Raw genomic sequence first — 20,497 nt, 5'->3', positions numbered from 1 at the left:
AGAAAACTATAAGACAGTGATGAAAGAAATTAAAGATGATACAAATAGATAGAGAGATATACCATGTTCTTGGATTGGAAGAAGCAACATTGTGAAAATGAATATACTACCAAAGCAATCTACAGATTCAATGTAATCCCTATCAAACTACCAATGGCATTTTTCACAGAACTAGAACAAAAAATTTCACAGTTTGTATGGAAATACAAAAGACCCCGAATAGCCAAAGCAATCTTGAGAAAGAAAAACAGAGCTGGAAGCATCAGGATCCCGGACTTCAGACTATATTACAAAGCTACAGTAATCAAGAAAGTATGGTACTGGCACAAAAACCGAAATATAGATCAATGGTACAGTATAGAAAGCCCAGAGATTAACCCACACACATATGGTCACCTTATTTTTGATAAAGGAGGCAAGAATATAAAATGGAGAAAAGACAGCCTCTTCAAAAAGTGGTGCTGGGAAAACTGGACAGCTACATGTAAAAGAATGAAATTAGAACACTCCCTAGCACCATACACAAAAATAAAATAAAAATGGATTAAAGACCTAAATGTAAGGTCAGACACTATCAAACTCTTAGAGGAAAACATAGGCAGAACACTCTATGACATAAATCACAGCAAGATCCTTTTTGACCCACCTCCTAGAGAAATGGAAATAAAACCAAAAATAAACAAATGGGACCCAATAAAACTTAAAAGCTTTTGCACAGCAAAGGAAACCATAAACAAGATGAAAACACAACCCTCAGAATGGCAGAAAATATTTGCAAATTAAGCAACTGACAAAGGAATAATCTCCAAAATTTACAAGCATCTCATGCAGCTCAATATGAAAAAAAACAAACAACCAAATCTAAAAATGGGCAGAAGACCTAAATAGACATTTCTCCAAAGCAGATATACAGATTGCCAACAAACATATGAAAGGATGCTCAACATCACTAATCATTAGAGAAATGCAAATCAAAACTACAGTGAGGTATCTCCTCACACCAGTGAGAATGGTCATCATGAAAAAATCTACAAACAATTAATACTGGAGAGGGTGTGGAGAAAAGGGAACCCTTCTGCACTGTTAGCGGGAATGTAAATTCATACAGCCACTATGGAGAACAGTATGAAGGTTCCTTAAAAAACTAAAAATAGAATTACCATATGACCCAGCAATCCCAATACTGGGCATATACCCTGAGAAAACCATAATTCAAAAAGAGTCATGTACCACCATGTTCATTGCAGCTCTATTTACAATAGCCAGGACATGGAAGCAACCTAAGTGTCCATCAACAGTTGAATGGATAAAGAAGATGTGGCACATATATACAATGGAATGTTACTCAGCCATAAAAAGAAACAGAATTGAGTTATTTGTAGTAAGGTGGATGGACCTAGAGACTCTCATACAGAGTGAAGTAAGTCAGAAAGAGAAAAATAAATATCGTATGCTTACACACATATATGGAATCTAAAAAGGAATAATGGTTCTGAAGAACCTAGGGGCAGGACAGGAATAAAGACGTGGATGTAGAGAATGGACTTGAGGACATTGAGAGGGTGAAAGGTAAGCTGGGACGAAGTGAGAGAGTGGCAAATGTAAAACCAACAGCTAGTGGGAAGCAGCTGCATAGCACAGGGAGATCGGCTCACTGCTTTGTGACCACCTAGAGGGGTGGGATAGTGAGGGTGGGAGGGAGACGCAAGAGGGAGGAGATATGGGGATATATGTATATGTATAGCTGATTCACTTTGTTATAAAGCAGAAACTAACACACCATTGTAAAGCAATTATACTCGAATAAAGATGTTTAAAAAATAATAATAAATAAATAAATAAAACCAAAAAGGCTATTCATGTAACCCTTGGTTTGCAAGGGTGCTGTTCTCAGCACATTATACTAACTTCTCTAATTCTCACAACATTCCGGTGAGGAAGATGCTAGTGTTATTTTGCTTTGTTTCCAGATAAGGAACCTGAGGCAGAAAGAGGATGCCTAGCTTTTCCAGGGAGACAGAGATGATGAACAGCCAATCCCAGGAGGCACCTGTGACAGCCACCCTTCCCTGACTCAAAACATCCCCCCATTTGCTCGTCCTAAAATAACAACACAGACTGACTCAGTCTGCAGACAGTCCAGTCAAAATTATTGCAAGCATGAAACACAAAACCAGGTAGGAAAATACAGAGCCAAGTCTATATCATCATTCGTATGATTATAAAATAAATCAAATGTAAAAAGTAATTATTGAAATATAAGATATATAATATTAAAAAGTATATGATAAAAAGAAATATGCTGGATCTAAGTAGCCATTTTACATAAACAGCAATGAAAAGAACTCCCCAAATTATCAAAACTGTCTTTCGAAAAAGTGGAAAACCTGAATCAACCATGGGGAAAACTTTAAAAACTGTCAGGAGAGAAACAAAAAAGTGGGGGACGTTTATGGAAAAGGAGGGTCTATCAAAGTCTCACAGAAGAAATTATTCCTGTGGTTTTTCAACACACAATTAGAGGCAATGCCTCCTGACTTGTGTTTTACCAAGCTTCAATGACCTGGAAACCAAAACCCAATGAAATTAAAAATTTGCATATCAAATCCAGCAGTCTTAAAAGACAAATACTATTATTAAAGCAAATGACAGTGTTTTAAATAATTTTCATTGCACCACACCTAGGAAAATCAAGGGATAGACTATTATGTCATGACAAAAATTTGCCCAAACCACAGCTGAGTTTTATCCAGAACATCTTTATAGTGAGTCATTTAAGGCTGTTGCTCTTTTTAGCACAGTAGCTGTTTCTACTGAACATAAATAAGTAGTCACTTCTACTACTAACTAAACAATAACTAAGATCTGTTGAGCTCTTCCTATAAAGAAATATATAGCATAAAGCAGATTCTGTTTCAAAGAAGTTAGAATCTGAGGGATAATAAAACTTACAAATATGAAACAATTTCACATAAAATACAAGACCTTATAGAATGACATTGTATCAGTACTTGGAAGTTCTATTCTGTATTCCTGAATTCGAGGATATCTTAGAGCACATATGAAGTACATATGGGACATAAGAATGGTTGCCAGATAAAGTATAAGTGACTCTATTTGAATTTCAGATAAGCAACCAATAACTGCTTGATATAAGTATGTCCCAAATACTGCCTGTAAATAAAAATATTTTTATTTGTGATATACCTATAATAAAAAATATATTCATTGTTTATTTGAAATTCAAAGTTAATTGGGCATCTTGTATTTTATTGTTAAAATTTCAACCCTACCATGTGATTATCTACATTTTCAATGCCGGTTTCATTATTGTCTTATTCTAATTACTATATGTCTAAATCATGAAAAAGTTTTACATTTTATGGATATGCCAGGCCCCTCTTAATAGCTATTTTTCCCAATTTTTGTTATTATAAGTAACGCTGAAATAAACATTCTTATTATATATATAATTGCATAAATATTCCCCACACCTATTAGCGCTTTTTTTCTTACTCCCCCCCCAGTTTTATTGAGATATAATTGATATATAACCATTAGGTGTCTTTTGATTTTGCTTGTGGTATATGCAAAGAGAAATTTTGTTTACATTTTATGTGGTCAAGTTTATCAATCATTTCCTTTATGACTTTGGGGTTTTGTTTTATGTTTAGAAAGAACTTCCCCACATAAAGTAAATTTCTATGAAAAAAAGTGTATGAAGCAGTGTTGCAACTGCTAACATTTGCGAGGGCTTCTTACCTTGTCTATTAAATACATCACAGCGCTGAGCTGTTCATCTGTGTTCTCCGTTGCCACTTTCACACTGATGCTGTGGAGCACCCTGTTGAGAATGTCATCATCCAGGGGCTGCTGCAGCTGATCCGCAAGCCCCCAAAAGGCCTGAGAAGCCGCATCAGAGACAAGAGTGATGTTAGCAGTCCCATACACTTTATCAATTCTGGCACCACCTTTTGGGTCAAAAAGCACAATCTGGAAGCGTTTAGGAAATGGATTTAAAGACCCTGTCTCTGGTGTTAGGATGACATCCAATATGGTGTTTCTCTGGCCAGGTTCAAAGATCAACATGCCTTCAGTTCTCACAAAGTCTTTCCCAGAAATAGCTGGAGATATGAGAGTACGACCAGTTGTCTCAGCACTCCTTAACTCCTAGAAATTAAACAACACCACTTAAGTGAAACTATAAACCTCTGATCTAGTCCTAAACAAATTTTATTTCTCCTAAACAATCTGATGGGCCACAACAATGTTACTATTAAAACGGGAGGTTTTATACTTTTTCTAATTTCCTAAAACAAATTAGAGAGATAAATACACATCATACAGTGATGAGATCAGGAAAGACAGATGCCTTAGAATAGATCAAGAAAGAGAATTAGAAAAGAAATGTCACTACTGCCTCACAGAATTTCTCCAATTGTGAGCTTACTAACAATTTGAAGATATTCAGAGGCATATATGCCCAGGGGTCAGATCATGTATGTCCATCATACAAAGTATGGCAGGAAGACACTGGAGGATTCCAGCAGGAGAGAGACACACTTTATTTCATATTTTCATGAGTATTCTGGCTCTTGTGGATAGTTAGGCTGTAGAAGGGGATGAGGATGGAAGCAGGAAGAAGAGATAGAACGTTTTTACATTAGTTCCTGCAAAAAAAAAAAAAAAAAAAACAAAACAAACAGTAGTTTAGGTTGTATAAGTAGAAAGAGTAAGAAGTACTCAGACTGGGAATATATTTTGAATGTAGAGTCAGCAGGACTTTCTGATTAATTCAGTGCTGGATGGAGAGGCAAGGAGAACTCCTGGCTGTGTGCCTGAATGAAAGGCAGTAAACTGGGGGAAAATAGTGCTAAGGGAGAAATCAAGAGTTATGTATTATATGTACTAAGCCTGAGATGCCTTTTAGACAATTCAAATGAAGATGTCAGGTAAGAGCAATCAGATATATGAGTCTGGATCCAGGGCAGTGAGGAGGGTAGTGATAAAAATTCAGGAGTTCTCATTTTATAGATGATGTTTAAAGAAAACAGGTATGGATGGTCTAGCCTAGAGAGTAAGTCTAGGTGGACCCCAATATTTATTGGTCAGGAAAACCAACACAGGCAACAGGAAGGAGCTGCCAGAGAGAAAAGGTTAAGAGTAGGAAAGTGTGGTGCTCCAGAGGCCCAAAGGAGAGCACACATCCAGAAGGAGGAAGTGATCAAGTGTTACAAAAAGTGAAAAATCAATGAAGAAAAAGGGTTTTCAAGAGCCTCTGCAGCATAATGATAGGGAAAAAAAGCCTTGCTGAAGGAAAAAACACAAAAGTCTATTGGCCTCAGAATGGAGAAACTATCCACTGGAATACCATATAACAGGAAAAATGAAAGAACTATACACATTAGCACACATATTTCTCAAAAACACTGTTGAGCAAAAAAAGCGCACCATAAGACAATACAACTGGAAGAATCTCATCTGCATAATTTCCAAAACAGGTAAACCTAAACAGCATATGGTATGTGGTAAAACTATAAATAAAAACAAGGTAATAATTCATCACGTAATATAGGGTAGAGGTTATCTGCAAGATGGGGAGAGGTTATTCTGCAAAGGAAACAGCAGGATGGCATCAGAGAAGAGGTCATGGCAGCTAAGATTCTGATTAAGTTGGATTTCTTAAGGTAGGTGGTGATGATTTTATTACTATAAACTGCACATATACATTCTGTTCACTATTTTCTGGTAGAAGTTATTTCACAATTCAGACATTTAAAGGAAATGGAACAATCAAAATGTTCTTGTGTTTATAAAATACATATAACAAACACAAACAAGAAGCACTATGCAATTGAAAAGCAACAACGAAAATCAATACAGAAATAGCCTTTGATAGAATAAGCAATGTGAGAATAAGAAGGAAAGGCATATTCTTTCTTGAACTTGTAGGGCTTTGGTCTAGTACACATAGATACAAATGAAATATCTGGAATTGGTTTTCAAATTTGGCTTAGCTATAGGCCTATTTAATTTAAAGATAACTGGAATGAGTGATATTTTCATTATCTCAAATCCTTATATCCCTTAACTTTAGATCACAAATATGTAGATATAAGGGAACTTATGTACCACATAGTATTTATGTACCAGGAGTGCTGACCTACTGAAGTGTAGGTATGCTACAGCTATTGTTTTACCTACATTATTAAAATCTGTTTAAAGTAAAAGCAAAATTAATATCACTGTAACAGAATAGCAACTTGGTCCATAATTATTTTCTCATCCTTGTCAGCTACTGGAAACTAGAATTGTATGACTTTCTCTTCTAACAAGGTGCCTAGCATTGAGAGAGAAAATGCAGGGGCAATGAAGCAACAGGAAAATAAAATCATACCAGAGAGGTAAAACTTTTATTTCTAATTTTTTAAATGAAACTTTTTATTTTGAGATAATTATAGATTCACATGCAGTTATAAGAAATAATAAAGAGTGGTCTCCTGTGCCCTTTACCCAACATCCCTCGCTGGTAACATCTTGCATTATTATAATATATCACAACAAGGATATGGACGTTGATAGAGTCAAGATACATTTTCATCACCAGAGATCCTCTATGTTGATTTTTATAGTGTTATAAAAATGCTATGAGTTACATGCTAGTGACAGCATGTATTTTGCAAGGAATCATTTGTGGATAATCTAGAAAGAATATAAATAAATATGATAAGAGATATTGGCATTCACACTCTTATATTGGCATTTTCATCTCCCCTTTCAACTGAGTGTGTGAACTAAAGTATGCCTCAAATCTTTTTATCCCTTCTTCCCGTCTTCCACTCTACAAAGTAGTGAGCATATGATGATATATATTTCATGGGAGAAGAAAGAAGCACAATTTTTTTTCTCATTTCTCTTACGATATTAAATGCTTAAAAGAAAAAAAAAAGCCAAAATCTCCATGAATCAAAGTACTTCTTTTCATGTTCGTACTATTTCAACGTTATTTAGGATGGAGTTGATTTCTAGAGTCTCATATGATATAGAGTGTCTTCTCACCTGCCAAGCTGTAGACTTTGTCATAAAGACAACTTTTCTTCCTGGCAAGCTTCCAGGACAGCTCACTACCCACAGCTCCAGTCTTAACCTCCTATCCCTGACTCACATGATTGCTACAGCAAACTGGCTGCACAAATGTTGTATTTTATATACACAGAATGTTCTATGTGTTTGAGCCACTCAACAACCAAAGACATACTAAACAGCACTTTGTATAAAAAAACAGAAAACAACTTTGATACCTTGAGGCCTAAAGTGTCATCAGCTTTGAAATCTTGAAACCGGGGAAATGGTAGCACTGTCCGGAATGGTAGTTTCCAAATTGTGGGGTTTTGGGAGTTATACGAGTCAAGGGGAAATAAGAGAGGGCTAAGGTGGGCAAGCTCCAACCTCTACAATCATGCTTGAAGAAAAGTAGATGCACACTTTTGCTTTAATATGTTAGAGTTTTGCTCCTAAAACAAAGTTTAAAACATAATGTTCGGAAGGTATAGCATGTTGTGTGGACCAGCCCCAGGCTCTAGTTGCTTAGCGTTTCGTAGCATTACTCTTCTGAATCCCTGGATACCCACCTGCTCCTTCTCTTTCACTTGATGTCACCTAATATGATGGATGTGAAAAGTGGCTGTGAGACCTCATGAACTCATGGATTTAAAGAAACATAAAGATCAATTACTGTTTGAAGTCCTGAAGAAGATTTTCAACTAGTTCAGGTAAAAATCAGAACAAAGACCCATACTTTTTGTTTCTGGTCTTATACAGTTTCATTCTGAAGAAATTTCAACTCTCTACAGATTTTATAGAACAGATTTATGTAAGACGCTTTGCACTGTATAATCAACTTTTCCAAAAGATAAAAAAAGACAAAATACTATCATTTTAAAACATGATCTAAGTGAAAAAAATTGAACTGTTTCAAGGATAAAGCTTAATGTAATAAACATAATGTGAATTATGATGGTAATTCAGAAAATAATACATCAATTCTTCTGTTTCATTATACATGCTACAGTTAAAGAAGAAAACCTTACTGTGTGATAATACACACTGCATGCTTACCTGGGTGCTGAAGTTAACAGACATCATTAGTCCTGTCCCAGAGTCTCTGGCCACCTGCAGACTGATTAGAGTGGCCTTCTTATGAGCCACCGGCAGCCGAGAACCCACAGAGAAATACATGAGACTTAGAGGTTTATCACTCTGTAATAATTTAATCTGTGCAAATCTGGCACTATTGTTTATGGCTGCTCCAGCAGTTACTTCATACAGTTCCACAAAAAACTGCATTCCAACTTGACGTATCTGACAATGAGATAAAAGGGAAAAAAAAAAAAGGATGATTACTAATAGATTTCTATTTTAAGATAATTCTGATATTAAGAAATAGTATTATTCATATACATTATTACAGAAATAAGTATACATATAGAGATACATTCTGTATAATTACAGAATTAAGTTCTTATGTTAGATTACCATGAGATTATTTTTGGTCTTTCTTTAATACCTTTACTCTCTCTGGGTGAGCTTCTTACTAGAAAATCAATGTCAGGAAGCAACCTATGCATACTTCAATAAACAAAAGGATACATAAGATATATTCGTACAATGAAATGTTACCTAGTAGTTAAAAAAAATGAACTATTTCAATATTTTTCAACATGGGTGGGTCCAAAATCATGATAATGAGTAACAAATCAAGTTGCATAATGATATGTATGGCATGCTACAATAAATGTAAAATATTAAATTACATAAAGCTTACTACACTTTGTTAATGGATACATATTTATTTAAAGAGTAAAAAGGAAAATAAGACACCATGATGGTAGTTATCTCAGGTGGACGGGTGGCAATGCGGGTAGGGCAGGGTGTGGAATTGAAAAAACATGGGATAGGAGTGAAAGGGAGCTTCAGTTTTGTAAGGTTTTATTTTTAAAGGGTTTTACATAAATATGACCAAATATTGATGAGTTAATTTAGTGATTTTATGTATTTTTCAAAATTTCCCTAAATTCTGTATCAAGAAATCTAAATTTAGTCTGTTGGTTACAGTTTGCTCATGTTTTACCTTGGTTCTTTCTCAACAATCTCAAATAATGTTTCAAAGCCTGAATTCAATTCTATAACATACTGTCAATCACCTGTTTTTACTTACTTGCTCTTACACAATAATCTAAAAATCTTAGCAGCATTTTTAGCTTCCTAGCATAACTCCAAGAGCTAAGCTGAAGCATTTTCAACTGCATGTATCATTGTCTAATTTGTTATAATGCATCATTTTTATTTATCAGCAAGGACCTTATTCATCATTTGTTTTGTGATCATTTTAATGAGAATCATTATGTCATGAAGCAATACAACAAATTCTTTAGTATTATTCAAAATGAGTTGCTTCTTAGTAGCACAATAAGTGAACTTAATCTCTTTTTATTGTCTAAAGAAATATATTTAGTTTTCCTGTGGTATATATTATGCTTTACTTTTGCTGATCAACTCTCAGTAAATATTGAAATGAAGGTACATGCACTCTTCCCACTTTTGAGAAACTAAACTTGGCAAATACAATAAACTGAAGCACTAGAAAAGTATGGGTAACTATATTCAATAACTATTATTCCCTAATGGCCAATGAGCTTGAACTCACAATAGTTTCATTTAACTAAGGATTTCAATATTACATTCCAACATACTCCTGTCTTTGTTTTTCAGCATAATATTTCTTCTCATTGTGATGATGATTAAAACATTACTTATAACTACTTTGAGTCAAAAGAATATGTTATAATCTAAGTAAGGAACCACGCAAATTGAACAGTGTGCAGATGGGTGCCAACACATAATTAGAAGAGACAAAAGGAATCTTCCAGTCTTACAACAAAATACTCTCTTCAAACAATATGCCTGAAGTGTATTGGGAAAGCAAAACTCACAGATCATTATCTGAACCTCTCTGGACCTAAATATGACTGGAGACCTCACAAGAACTCAAGTTCCTTTCCTAGTTAGGGCAGCAGCATTCCAGGATGATGTTTTGCCCAACTAGTATAAAATAATTTTTCCTGGGCCCAGACCTGCTCAGAAGCAAACAAAATAATAATGAAATAATGTCTTACTTAAATACTTTTAAAAAATATTTGCAACAAATGTTTAGACAATCTGTTTGGTTTAAACAGATTTTGTGGGCTAAGAAATGCATCCTAAGTTAATTAACTATGACCTTTATACATTTTGCTAATACAGAACCATAAGACAGAACCACAGAACAGTAAGATACCCAGCAGAGAAAGGGTAAATGGACTGGAATTCAAAAGATGAGTTCTAATCTTTGCCAAGTAATTGACCTGGGGAAAGTTACTCAAATTCTTTATAACTTGAAAATGAAAATTTTGAATAACTATAGGGACGATAATTAGAGATATGATAGAGTAGAAAAACTTTCAGTTGAGCGTCTTTAGGAGAAACCACCATCAATCACTGGCGTAACTCTACAGATGAAAGTGTGCATTGTGTTTGCTGTGTTGTTTTGTTGTCACTCCCCTGCCACCAGGATTGATGTGGCTACTACTCAAGTCACTGAATCACCTCAGGCTCTGTTCCCATCCATTCGGAATAATAGTAACCCTCCCTTGTGAAGGGCCAACTCCTTGCCAAGAACCGTGTGAAAAAACCTCTTAGTCATTATCTCATTTAATCTAACAGCCCTATTATTAACTCAACCAAGTCTGGGAAGCTCAGGAAGGCTAAGCAACTTGTCTAATGTTACCCATTCATTGCGGCGCGCGGGCTTCTCATTGCGGTGGCTTCTCTTGTTGCAGAGCATGGGCTCTAGGCGCACTGGCTTCAGTAGTTTTGGCTCATGGGCTCAGTAGTTGTGGTGCACGGGCTCTAGAGCTCAGGCTCAGTAGTTGTGGCGCACGGGCTTAGTTGCTCCGCGGCATGTGGGATCTTCCTGGACCAGGGCTTGAACCCGTATCCCCTGCACTGGCAGGTGGATTCTCAACCACTGTGCCACCAGGGAAGCCCCTTAAAAACTTTTAAAAAGAAAATTCTTGGAATTTCCCAAGTTTAAAAAAAAATCAGCGGGAACTCAATATTTTAAAAAACATATTTTCTAGCTCTGTCACTACCAAGATGGCTCACAGAAGCATCTTTGTCAACCATGACCTCTCATGCCTATCTCCAGAACATACACTCAGATCTCTGAAACTCTTTTTGATGAAAGAAATCAAGTTCTTAGACAACAGTCGATTGGATGTCTTAGAGCAGGAAAAATCAAGATGGCTCTAGAACACAGGTTATTGCTATAAAGCAAATAAGCATCCAGAGATTTTTAAAGCAATATGAAAAGACAAAAGACCAGCTTAATAGATCTTTCAGTGTCCATGACATGACTATTTGAGTAGCAAAAAGAAAAGCATTTAGTAAGCAATTAAAATTAGTTGAATTTGAATCTATAATGGTACTTAATGGAGAAAAGTTATTGTAATGTATTAAAAAATGGTTAAAATGAAAAATGTGAGTATAATAGTGTGTACCTAATATTTTATTAAGTTTAATGTGTAGGAGAATGTTAACATATCAAGACAGTTATATCTTTTATTCAGTATATATTCATTTATTAAGGAATGATAAACATTCTTCTCTTTGTATGTTAGTAAAGAGTTAATAAAAGATGTTAATAAAACAATTATTCCTAGAAAAAGTAAGAATTGCACCAAAAATAGGAATAAATTATTAGGACCTGTGAAACACATACAAATGAAGATGAAAACAAGTAAGAAGTTAAAGAGTACTGTTGGTCACCCAGAAGTTGAAAGATGATGCAATTGTATGTTTGTCTGAATACGACAGAACAGATGAACTGCAGAGATGCACTAAGATCACAGATTTGTTATCTCATTTCTTATGAGGTAAAGCCTCTAGGTTGCCTTCTTAAAAATTAACAAGATATTAACAAGGCAGGTCTACCTTTCCAATACCACTAATAGACCAGCTCCATGTTCAACAGTGACAGGGCAATGGTTAAGTTAAAGCTGGCACTGCAAAATTTAAAGAACAAATCATTCTGAGGAAAACACATGGTGTTGAAAAAATTAATTTGTAAAGCATGAACTTAAAAAAAAAATGTTGATCTCACAAGTCAAGTCATAAAATGAACCCCAATTAGATGACCAGCAATTCGCATTTGAAACAGCTTCAGAGAAGCACCAGGACCTGTGGTCCTAGCAAAGAACAAAGAGCTCTTGATAACCAAGAGCATGTAACCTTAAGTGATCTGGGACGATTATTCTTTCTCTTCTGGAACCAATACAATTACTACAGTTCTGGGAAGGTATGAAAATATGTATCATTGTAATCTTAGAGAAGATCAATATAACTGTTTCAGTAATTCTCAAAAAGTGAAAAAACAGGTAGAGAAAAAATGAATAAAGAGTTAAATCTACAGGACTGCTATTTAGAATGAGTTTAAATATAGCTATACATCTGGAAATAACTTTATTTGTGCAATGCTTTTTCTGCTGTTTGAAGTGTTTGGCATGTACAAAGAAATCATGATACTTTTGAACATTCATAATATTATGGCTAGTTTTTGTATAAATACTTGAGTTTAATAAATTAAGTAGTAGACAAAGAACAAATACTACTGAGTGCTCCTTAGGCATTAAAGTATCATGAAATAGTCATTAAAAAAAGCCACACATGATTACTAAATGACTAAAGCTCTGTTAGGTCATCAGTGACCGATACCGTTTGAATAATGGAGGTTCCTTTAGAAAGAGGGGGGAACACCTGGCTCCTGGGTGCCATGTGCAACATGAACCAATAGAAGTGTATCCAAAGGCTCATCAAGCATGGCCTCGGTGCTTCTTCAGTGGGTCAGAACTGAACTCTCTAGAGAACGAGAGAACTTTCATTCTGGATGAAATCTATGGATATAACACGATGTGACCAAATCTATCAATATGATAAAAGCAAAACACTAAACATTCAGAGTAATCAGAGATATTACTCTGGCTGAAAATGACTCAAGGGATCATTCACACAATGAGCAGGTGGGCCAGGAAGAATCATGGAAATGACAAGAAACAGAACAGAGAAAACTGATGAGCTGTTTTTTTTAGCACTGAGATTCAAGCTTTTTTTTATTACTGACTTACAACATTGTGTAAGTCTTAAGTGCACAAGTGATAAGATTATTTACAAAAATTCATAACGTAATAAATTCTAAGTGTGACATCTATTGCTCATCTAAGAGCTTTAGACATTACGGCTACGCGAGACACAAAGAATCTCCACATAAGCAATGTGTAAGTTTCAACAAAGTGGCTTTAGAATGATTAATTGTAAAGAAATATAATCAGAATTTGCCAGTACTGTGTCTCATAGTGTCTTACCTTCCCTGGTTTGGGCTCAATGGTGATAAAGCACTTTGTTTGACCTGCTGTACAGATTGTGGTCCCTGACACAGACAGAAATTCATCTCTCAGGTTCACACCATCTTTTTGGAGCACAGCAGCTGTTTTGTTAAACGTGATTCGCCAAAAGATCTTGACATCTTCAAAGGCTCTAGGAACAAAGCAAAACCTATGCAAATGCAGTCACAGAGTGCATTATTCCTGTAGCTAATGCAGAATGTGTTATCACTGTGCCTGAGTGTACCTCTACATCCAAAGCAGAGCACTTACTCTCCCACTGATAATGTCAAAAATAACCAATTCTCCCCACTACAGTTAAGAAATTAAGGCCAGAGTTTACATGGCATTTCTTTAACCACATTTTATTCAGTACTAATTAAGTATTTATTGAACTATGATTCCTGATGCTATGTACCAGAAATATGAAAATAAAAATTATAGAGAACTTTTGCCTTCAACTAAGTGTTCCTCATTTGTCTTTTAACAAGAATCCTTCTAAAGGAAAAACACTACTGCCAAAATGGTTGTTACTATAAAAATAAAGGGCAAGAGATGACTTACATTTTCAGAGAATATTCATTCCCAAAATGGAAAAGGTAATACAAATACATGTACATGTGTGCATACCAAGTGCATGTACATGATGAACACTCATGTACACTATACTGTACTAAGTTGCAAGCAAAACGAAGGTAATCCAAGTCTCCCTAACAGTAAATGGTTGTGTATTCAGAGTGATCAGAGAAGAGTAAATACGATAAAGTGATGACTTACATAATCTAACATCTGTATGGTACTTTATAAAGTACAAAATGTTAAGGCAGCCCCAAGTTATGTTCATAAACCAAGTGTGTTAAACCACAGATTAGGAACTACAGCATCTGAACACTGACATGCCAAATTCCACCCTACCTTCTTCTACCAACATTTCATCCTGCCTCTACCATTTTATGAATTCAAATTAGATACACAGGATGTTACTTCTTCCACATATATATAAACATACCTGTTTGGCTGCCTTGTGACAACAAGATGCAGTCTGCTCATCTCAGCTCCTTCACTCAACTCCAGTACACTCTGGGACTCCTCACTGAATCCTATGATGCCATTGTGAAGATCACTCCCTGAAAAGAAAAATAGAAGATTATAATATACTTAAGACTTTAAACGATCTCCAATGCTTCACTAATCTTTCCAGCTCAGATGGTATAAAACTGAGACATTCAAAAGTGAATGGGGTGGGCGGGAGCTACAACATTTAATGATCTTTACTAAAAACAGACTAGAATCAAAATGATCACATCAAGGTAGCTGACACTTTGAGAACAGAAGATGAAAAGGAAAAAAACATCAAATCCTGCTTCCCATAATGACAACATGCTCATCTCTCTCTGATGAGGCTCTACTTTTTATTTCATAGTCCTTGATACTACTGTTTAAAATCAGTGCATCCTGACAGAATGTAAGTTCTTCTGAGAAGCAACTGTTTTATTTACTGCTGTATCCCTGGTACCAAAACAGTGTTTAATAAATATTTAGTGAATACATGAACTCCATCTGACTGTTTACTTTTCTATAAGAGAGTTGACCCGAAAGACCATTTATGTTTCACATTTGGTTATTTTCCCCAGAGAAAAACAGAACTATTAAGGAACTCTTGAGAACCTCTGAGTAAAAGAAACTCCTCTGAGCAACTCTTGAGGTTACAGGCAGCATCATTCTACAAAATTGTGTTTAAACTGGAACAAACCTAGGGCCCACACTACACTGAAATAGTCACTCCAAATCCTTGCCAAAAGGTAAACTAGCTTCTCAGACGAGAGAAATACCAATAAACAGTTCCTGCTGCTTTCTATTTCTCAATGACTCAGTTTTGCAAAGTGATCCTAAAAGCAATGATCCAAATCAATCAGCCTCAAAAACCATTCGTACCCCTCACCCTGAAACCTGACTCCTGAGATTCCAAGTAGACAGAACTTCTGTAAGGAAACAGAAAACCACTGAACTGTCCCGAAAGGGGAAAGCTGGTGGTTACCAGCCCATATTTTGCAGGTCTGAAGTGTGAGCAAATGTGGAGCCCATGGCTTAGGGACGTGGAGGTGATGGACGACTTTTATCCTGGTGCCTCATGTGTGTTTTGTCTCAGCCAGATGCCCATCCTCATCCTCACCAATTAATCACTACAATCGCTTCTTAGCCCTGCGTCAGAACCAGACCTCAACTTTTTTTTCTTCAGCAGCAACTGTTTTCTTGTCACTTTTAATGGGAATTTGGTCTCTCAGTTAATAATAGATTATAAGCTTCCCACAGGCAGAACCTTCGTTTTCTTTTTCAATGCAATAGCAACTAGCATGGTTCTAATGAGTATAATACTTCCCTTGCCACATCTACAATAATGAGGTTGATGTCAAATTTCTAGTAAGATGAATCAAAACTTCTAATGTGCCAATGATCAAAAACAAAACAAAATAAACTACTTTCCCCTGATTTATCTTGAAAGTTTGTTCTAAAATCTAAATGTGAGATTATGAAGATTAAAGGTAAGACAAATAAAAATAAGAGGAATCAGCAAAATTAATGATAGAGTTAAAACAGAAATACTATGTTAAAATAAAAAGCCAGGTGAGGAGGGACTTCCCTGGTGGCACAGTGGTTAAGAGTCCGCCTGCCAATGCAAGGGACACAGGCTCGATCCCTGGCCCGGGAAGATCCCACATGCCGTGGAGCAACTAAGCCAGTGTGCCACAACTACTGAACCCACACACCGCAACTACTGAAGCCCACACGCCTAGAGCCCGTGCTCTGCAACAAGAGAAGTCACCTCAATGAGAAGCCCATGCACCGCCATGAAGAGTAGCCCCTGCTCGCCACAACTAGAGAAAGCCCACAGCAACGAAGACCCAATGCAGCCAAAAAAATAAAATAAAATAAAGTAAAATAAAATATTTTTTTTAAAAAGCCAGGTGAGGAGAAAATGATAGGAACATTCACAGACAGAGTAAGGGAACTTAGGGTACACGACATGCAAAAGTGCTGGTGAATTACATCATGTGACGCTAAGAGGAGCCAATCATTTGCCAAGTATGTATGATGCCATGTGTTAGGTAGGGAAGTTCTCATTAGAGAACTTCATCGAGGCTCAACTGAGTGACTGGTAAGTTAGGCTCAGAGCTGATAAATGGGAATTTGCCTGGTGAGTTAGGCTCAGAGCTGATGCATGGGTAGGCACTGGTACGCCATATTGATATAGTATCAGCACGCCATATTGGTATGCGTTGGTATGCCAAACTGAACTGAGGAGCACTTCCATTCCAGTTGGAATACAGCTGCTGTCTTGAGCCCCCAGAGAACCCTCTGTCACCAGCCTAACCAGTATGAGATCTCCCTGTGATCCAGTAACTAATGGGGTAATGTTTGGGACAGCAAAAAGCCTCCAGCAACCATTGTGATTGGTCTGTGCCTCTGTCAAACTAATTGCTAAATACTTTGTCAGCTCTGGTCTTATTCAAATAAATGTAATAAAATATCTATTTCATGGAATGGGGGAGGAGGCTGTTGAGTGCCAAAACAATTTTAATAGAAATATATAGATGGCATTAAGCTAATGTGAATCAAAATCAGTAAGTAATTTGGAGAACAGAATTTGACTTTACAATATTCAATAAACTGAAGGAATAGGAATAAATGACAGTTCTAATTGGTGTAAATTTGCAGGGTAGCATAAATGAGATGATGCTGGGTATAAAAGTTACACGATTGTAAAATTATGACTGAATTATAACTGAATGGCTAAAATAAATAAAATTCTAGGAAGCACCAAATCCTAAAAGGGGATCATAAACATGTTTATTCTAAATATTTCCTTTTATAAAAAACAAAGCATAAACACTAAATGATTTATTAATTCCTCAATTAATGGTTGAGCTGGGTCAAAATATAGGCTTCATAACTTTTAATTTTCTTTTTACTATGTTTTACCATAGTGTTATCTGAAACTCTAAAACACTGTGTAAAACTCATAACTGTTTGTATGAAAGAGTGGAGTAGGTAAGAATCATGAGACAGCCTTGTCAATACTCTAATTACAGTAAGGTACTGACAAGCTGAGCTAAGCCACTTAAAGAAATATAGTATGATTTCAGAGGAAAACTGCAAATTATCACCAAAAAATTTTATAACATGCATGAGGAACTCTATATATGCACACACCTCCCCAATAGTCCAAAACTTATATAAACTGCACTGGTTCAAAAGCAGAACAAAAGGAAACAGTTTTAATATATTTCCCAACAGATATAAAGAATTTTCTGACAATGAAATCTTAGACTCTGGGATAGATTAATGAAAGTGGTTGGGAAATTCAGAATGAGGTTTCAAAACAGGACAGGCAATCATGTTTGGGTGATTAAATATATTTCAGAAGAAGTATATGAACTTAAGTATTTTTAAGGTTTTCCCTTTATTGTGAAAGTACAGATTTATAAATTGTGTAACTGTTTAGCTGGCTCTGAGCTAAGTGACATTTACAGTCCATTAAACTCTAGCCTGGCACCTCCGAACAACATCATGAGTTTATATTATGGGTTCATGCCATAGGAAAACAAAATTTTAATGATTCACTATGGGTGAGTCAAGTAATTCCCCTTCTTAAATTAAAGATAGAATGATCTTATTACAAATTCTGTATCACAAAAGTACATTTTTAACTCCATCACTCCAAATATATACCTGTAATGATGATCATGGCAAAAGCTGCAAACCCACTGTCATCCTTTCCCTTCACAATCTGTGCTCCCCCTTGTGGGTCTGTGAGAAACACGTAGAAGAATTCTTGCCCCTCAGGCTCATCATCATCCAAAATTTGAACAAATACTTTACGTTCTCTTTCTCCATCTACAAATGTAAGGATAAGAGTTTGCTCTTCAAAATCTTCTTCTTCAGTTGCCCATCTTAGGCTGGAAATCCCATCGATGTCAGGAAAGGGCAATGCATTTGGTTCCTTCTGAGCAGATCTTTCACCAAAAGTCTTAACTGTTACACTGACATCACCAGTAGACCCACCAGTTCTTCGGACAAGAACTTCTGCAGCGTTAAACGTGCCATTCTTCATTTCTTCTTCGACATAAACAACAGATGGCCCAAGACTAAATGTTCCATGAGGGGAAACATCTGCAGTTACAGTGAGCACATCAGGCTTCTCAGACATAGCAGACGTACCAGTCGCAAACACTTCGGCAGTTATCTTGGTTGTGTCAGGGTGTGTGGTAGAGGAGTCAGTTTTTAGAGGAAGAGCTGTGTCCGTTGCTATAGCCACAGTTGTCTTGGGGAAAGAAACATCCATTCCTGCCAGGTCATCATTATCCAATATTGCGATCACTGCCACACTGAAATCTAGATTCAGGCGAGGTCTCTGATTAGCATCAAATTTTTGTGATCCTTTAATTTCTACTGAAGTTAGATTAATGTAAAAAATTTCTTCTATCTCAGGAAGCTCATCATCAATAATAGTTATTTCAAAATCAACCTCAGCACGGAATTTTTGGAAAAGCAGCCCCCCATTCTGAACAGGCTCAAAGTCTTCCAGGGGCTTTGCCATTCCTGCAGTTGTCTGATAGGAAACTTCAATAAGATCCCCGTGGAACCCAAACAGTCTTTGTACATGCAATCTGATCATCTGTGTATCCTCTGACACTATGATATTTCTTGAACTAGGGGAAAATTGAAAGACTCCCATTGGTTCAATTTCAGCAACGGTGAGACCTGATCTGGAAAAAAAAAATTAAACCATGAGAGAACTGATGAAAAACAGGAATACCACTATAGAGATTCAACTTTCACACACTTAAGATACTGCTCATGAGGACATCTTAAAAATGACATGCCCTTTCAAATTCCATAAAACCCTATTTACTTATTGATGAATATACCAGAGCATAAGAAAGATAAGAACAGGAGCTGCAGTCACAGGTGATAGGACCTAACAAGGTATATATATATATATATATATATATATATATATATATATATATGGAGAGAGGAGGCAGGCAATGCCTGGCCTAGGGTAAGCACTATAAAACTGTTAGCCTGAATCACTTTGCTGTACAGTAGAAATTAAAACAACATTGTAAATCAACTATACTTCAATAAAATAAATTTAAAAATAAGAAATTAAAAAAACCTGTTAGCTATTATTGTTATTGTTAAAGGTATGTGAATTTTTTAAGCTAAAATACGTTGTGTCCAAACACTTTTTGAATGGCATATGTATAATCAAAAGCCATATTGGATTCCAACCAATATCTCCTATACATAAATATGTATACAAACACACTTGAACACACACTGGTTTTGCCCGCACATTTTTCCCAGTTTCCAAATAAGTAAACTAAAGAACAGAAAGATCAAGTAACTTTCCCAATGTCACACAGAAAGTAAGTGACACAGCCAGGATTAAACCCAGGAGTCTGGCTCTAAGATCGGTCCTCTGTTGTTCTGATCAAATCCATCTCACGTATGAGAAAAGTCAATTGCTTTCGACCAGGACATATTTATCTGCAAATATACTGATATAAATTAAACTCAAAAGAACTACTAGTTCAAGTCACATTATTATCCTACTGTGATTTCTTATTCTTTATCTCTTGGAGAAATCAGGTATTTTTGGCTACCTTTCAGAAGACAGTTTCCTTTAAAAATAGTGGCTTTGTCATTTTAAGTTAGACTCCTGTGGCTTTCAGTCTCTTGGCTCCTGGATTGAAGGGGAATCAGAATTTCCTTTCCTCCTGAATTCAGCAACTTGAACCCCAACTCAGCAGCTCATAGGACTGTTCTTGAAATAACACTGTTCACCCAACCAAAACCATGGAAAGCTGCCAGACCCAGGTTGGAATTCTCCCTGTAGAAGGAGTATTTTAAACCATGTGTGTCCCTGAATAAATGCATTTTCAAAAAAAAAAAAAAAAAAAAGGTGGCTTTGCCATCATGGTTCTTTTTGGAGATGTCACCTCAGGCCAACATTC

At 36.1% G+C, this 20,497-nt stretch overlaps 1 protein-coding gene across 1 annotated transcript in view; it reads right to left on the bottom strand.

Annotated features, from left to right (window-relative positions):
* ADGRV1 (adhesion G protein-coupled receptor V1) overlaps positions 1–20,497 on the bottom strand; it is a 564,070-nt gene that overhangs the window by 320,451 nt on the left and 223,122 nt on the right. The window contains exons 74-78 of the mRNA XM_073801943.1: positions 18,207–19,243; positions 14,485–14,602; positions 13,458–13,629; positions 8,119–8,361; positions 3,763–4,170 (exon numbers count right to left, since the gene is read on the bottom strand). Of these exons, the coding sequence (XP_073658044.1) occupies positions 3,763–4,170; positions 8,119–8,361; positions 13,458–13,629; positions 14,485–14,602; positions 18,207–19,243 (1,978 nt within the window). The remainder of the gene's footprint in view (positions 1–3,762; positions 4,171–8,118; positions 8,362–13,457; positions 13,630–14,484; positions 14,603–18,206; positions 19,244–20,497) is intronic.

This window comes from Tursiops truncatus, chromosome 3, assembly GCF_011762595.2.
Source record: "Tursiops truncatus isolate mTurTru1 chromosome 3, mTurTru1.mat.Y, whole genome shotgun sequence".
Lineage (NCBI taxonomy): Eukaryota > Metazoa > Chordata > Mammalia > Artiodactyla > Delphinidae > Tursiops > Tursiops truncatus.
This window is presented reverse-complemented; position numbering and strand designations above follow the sequence as displayed.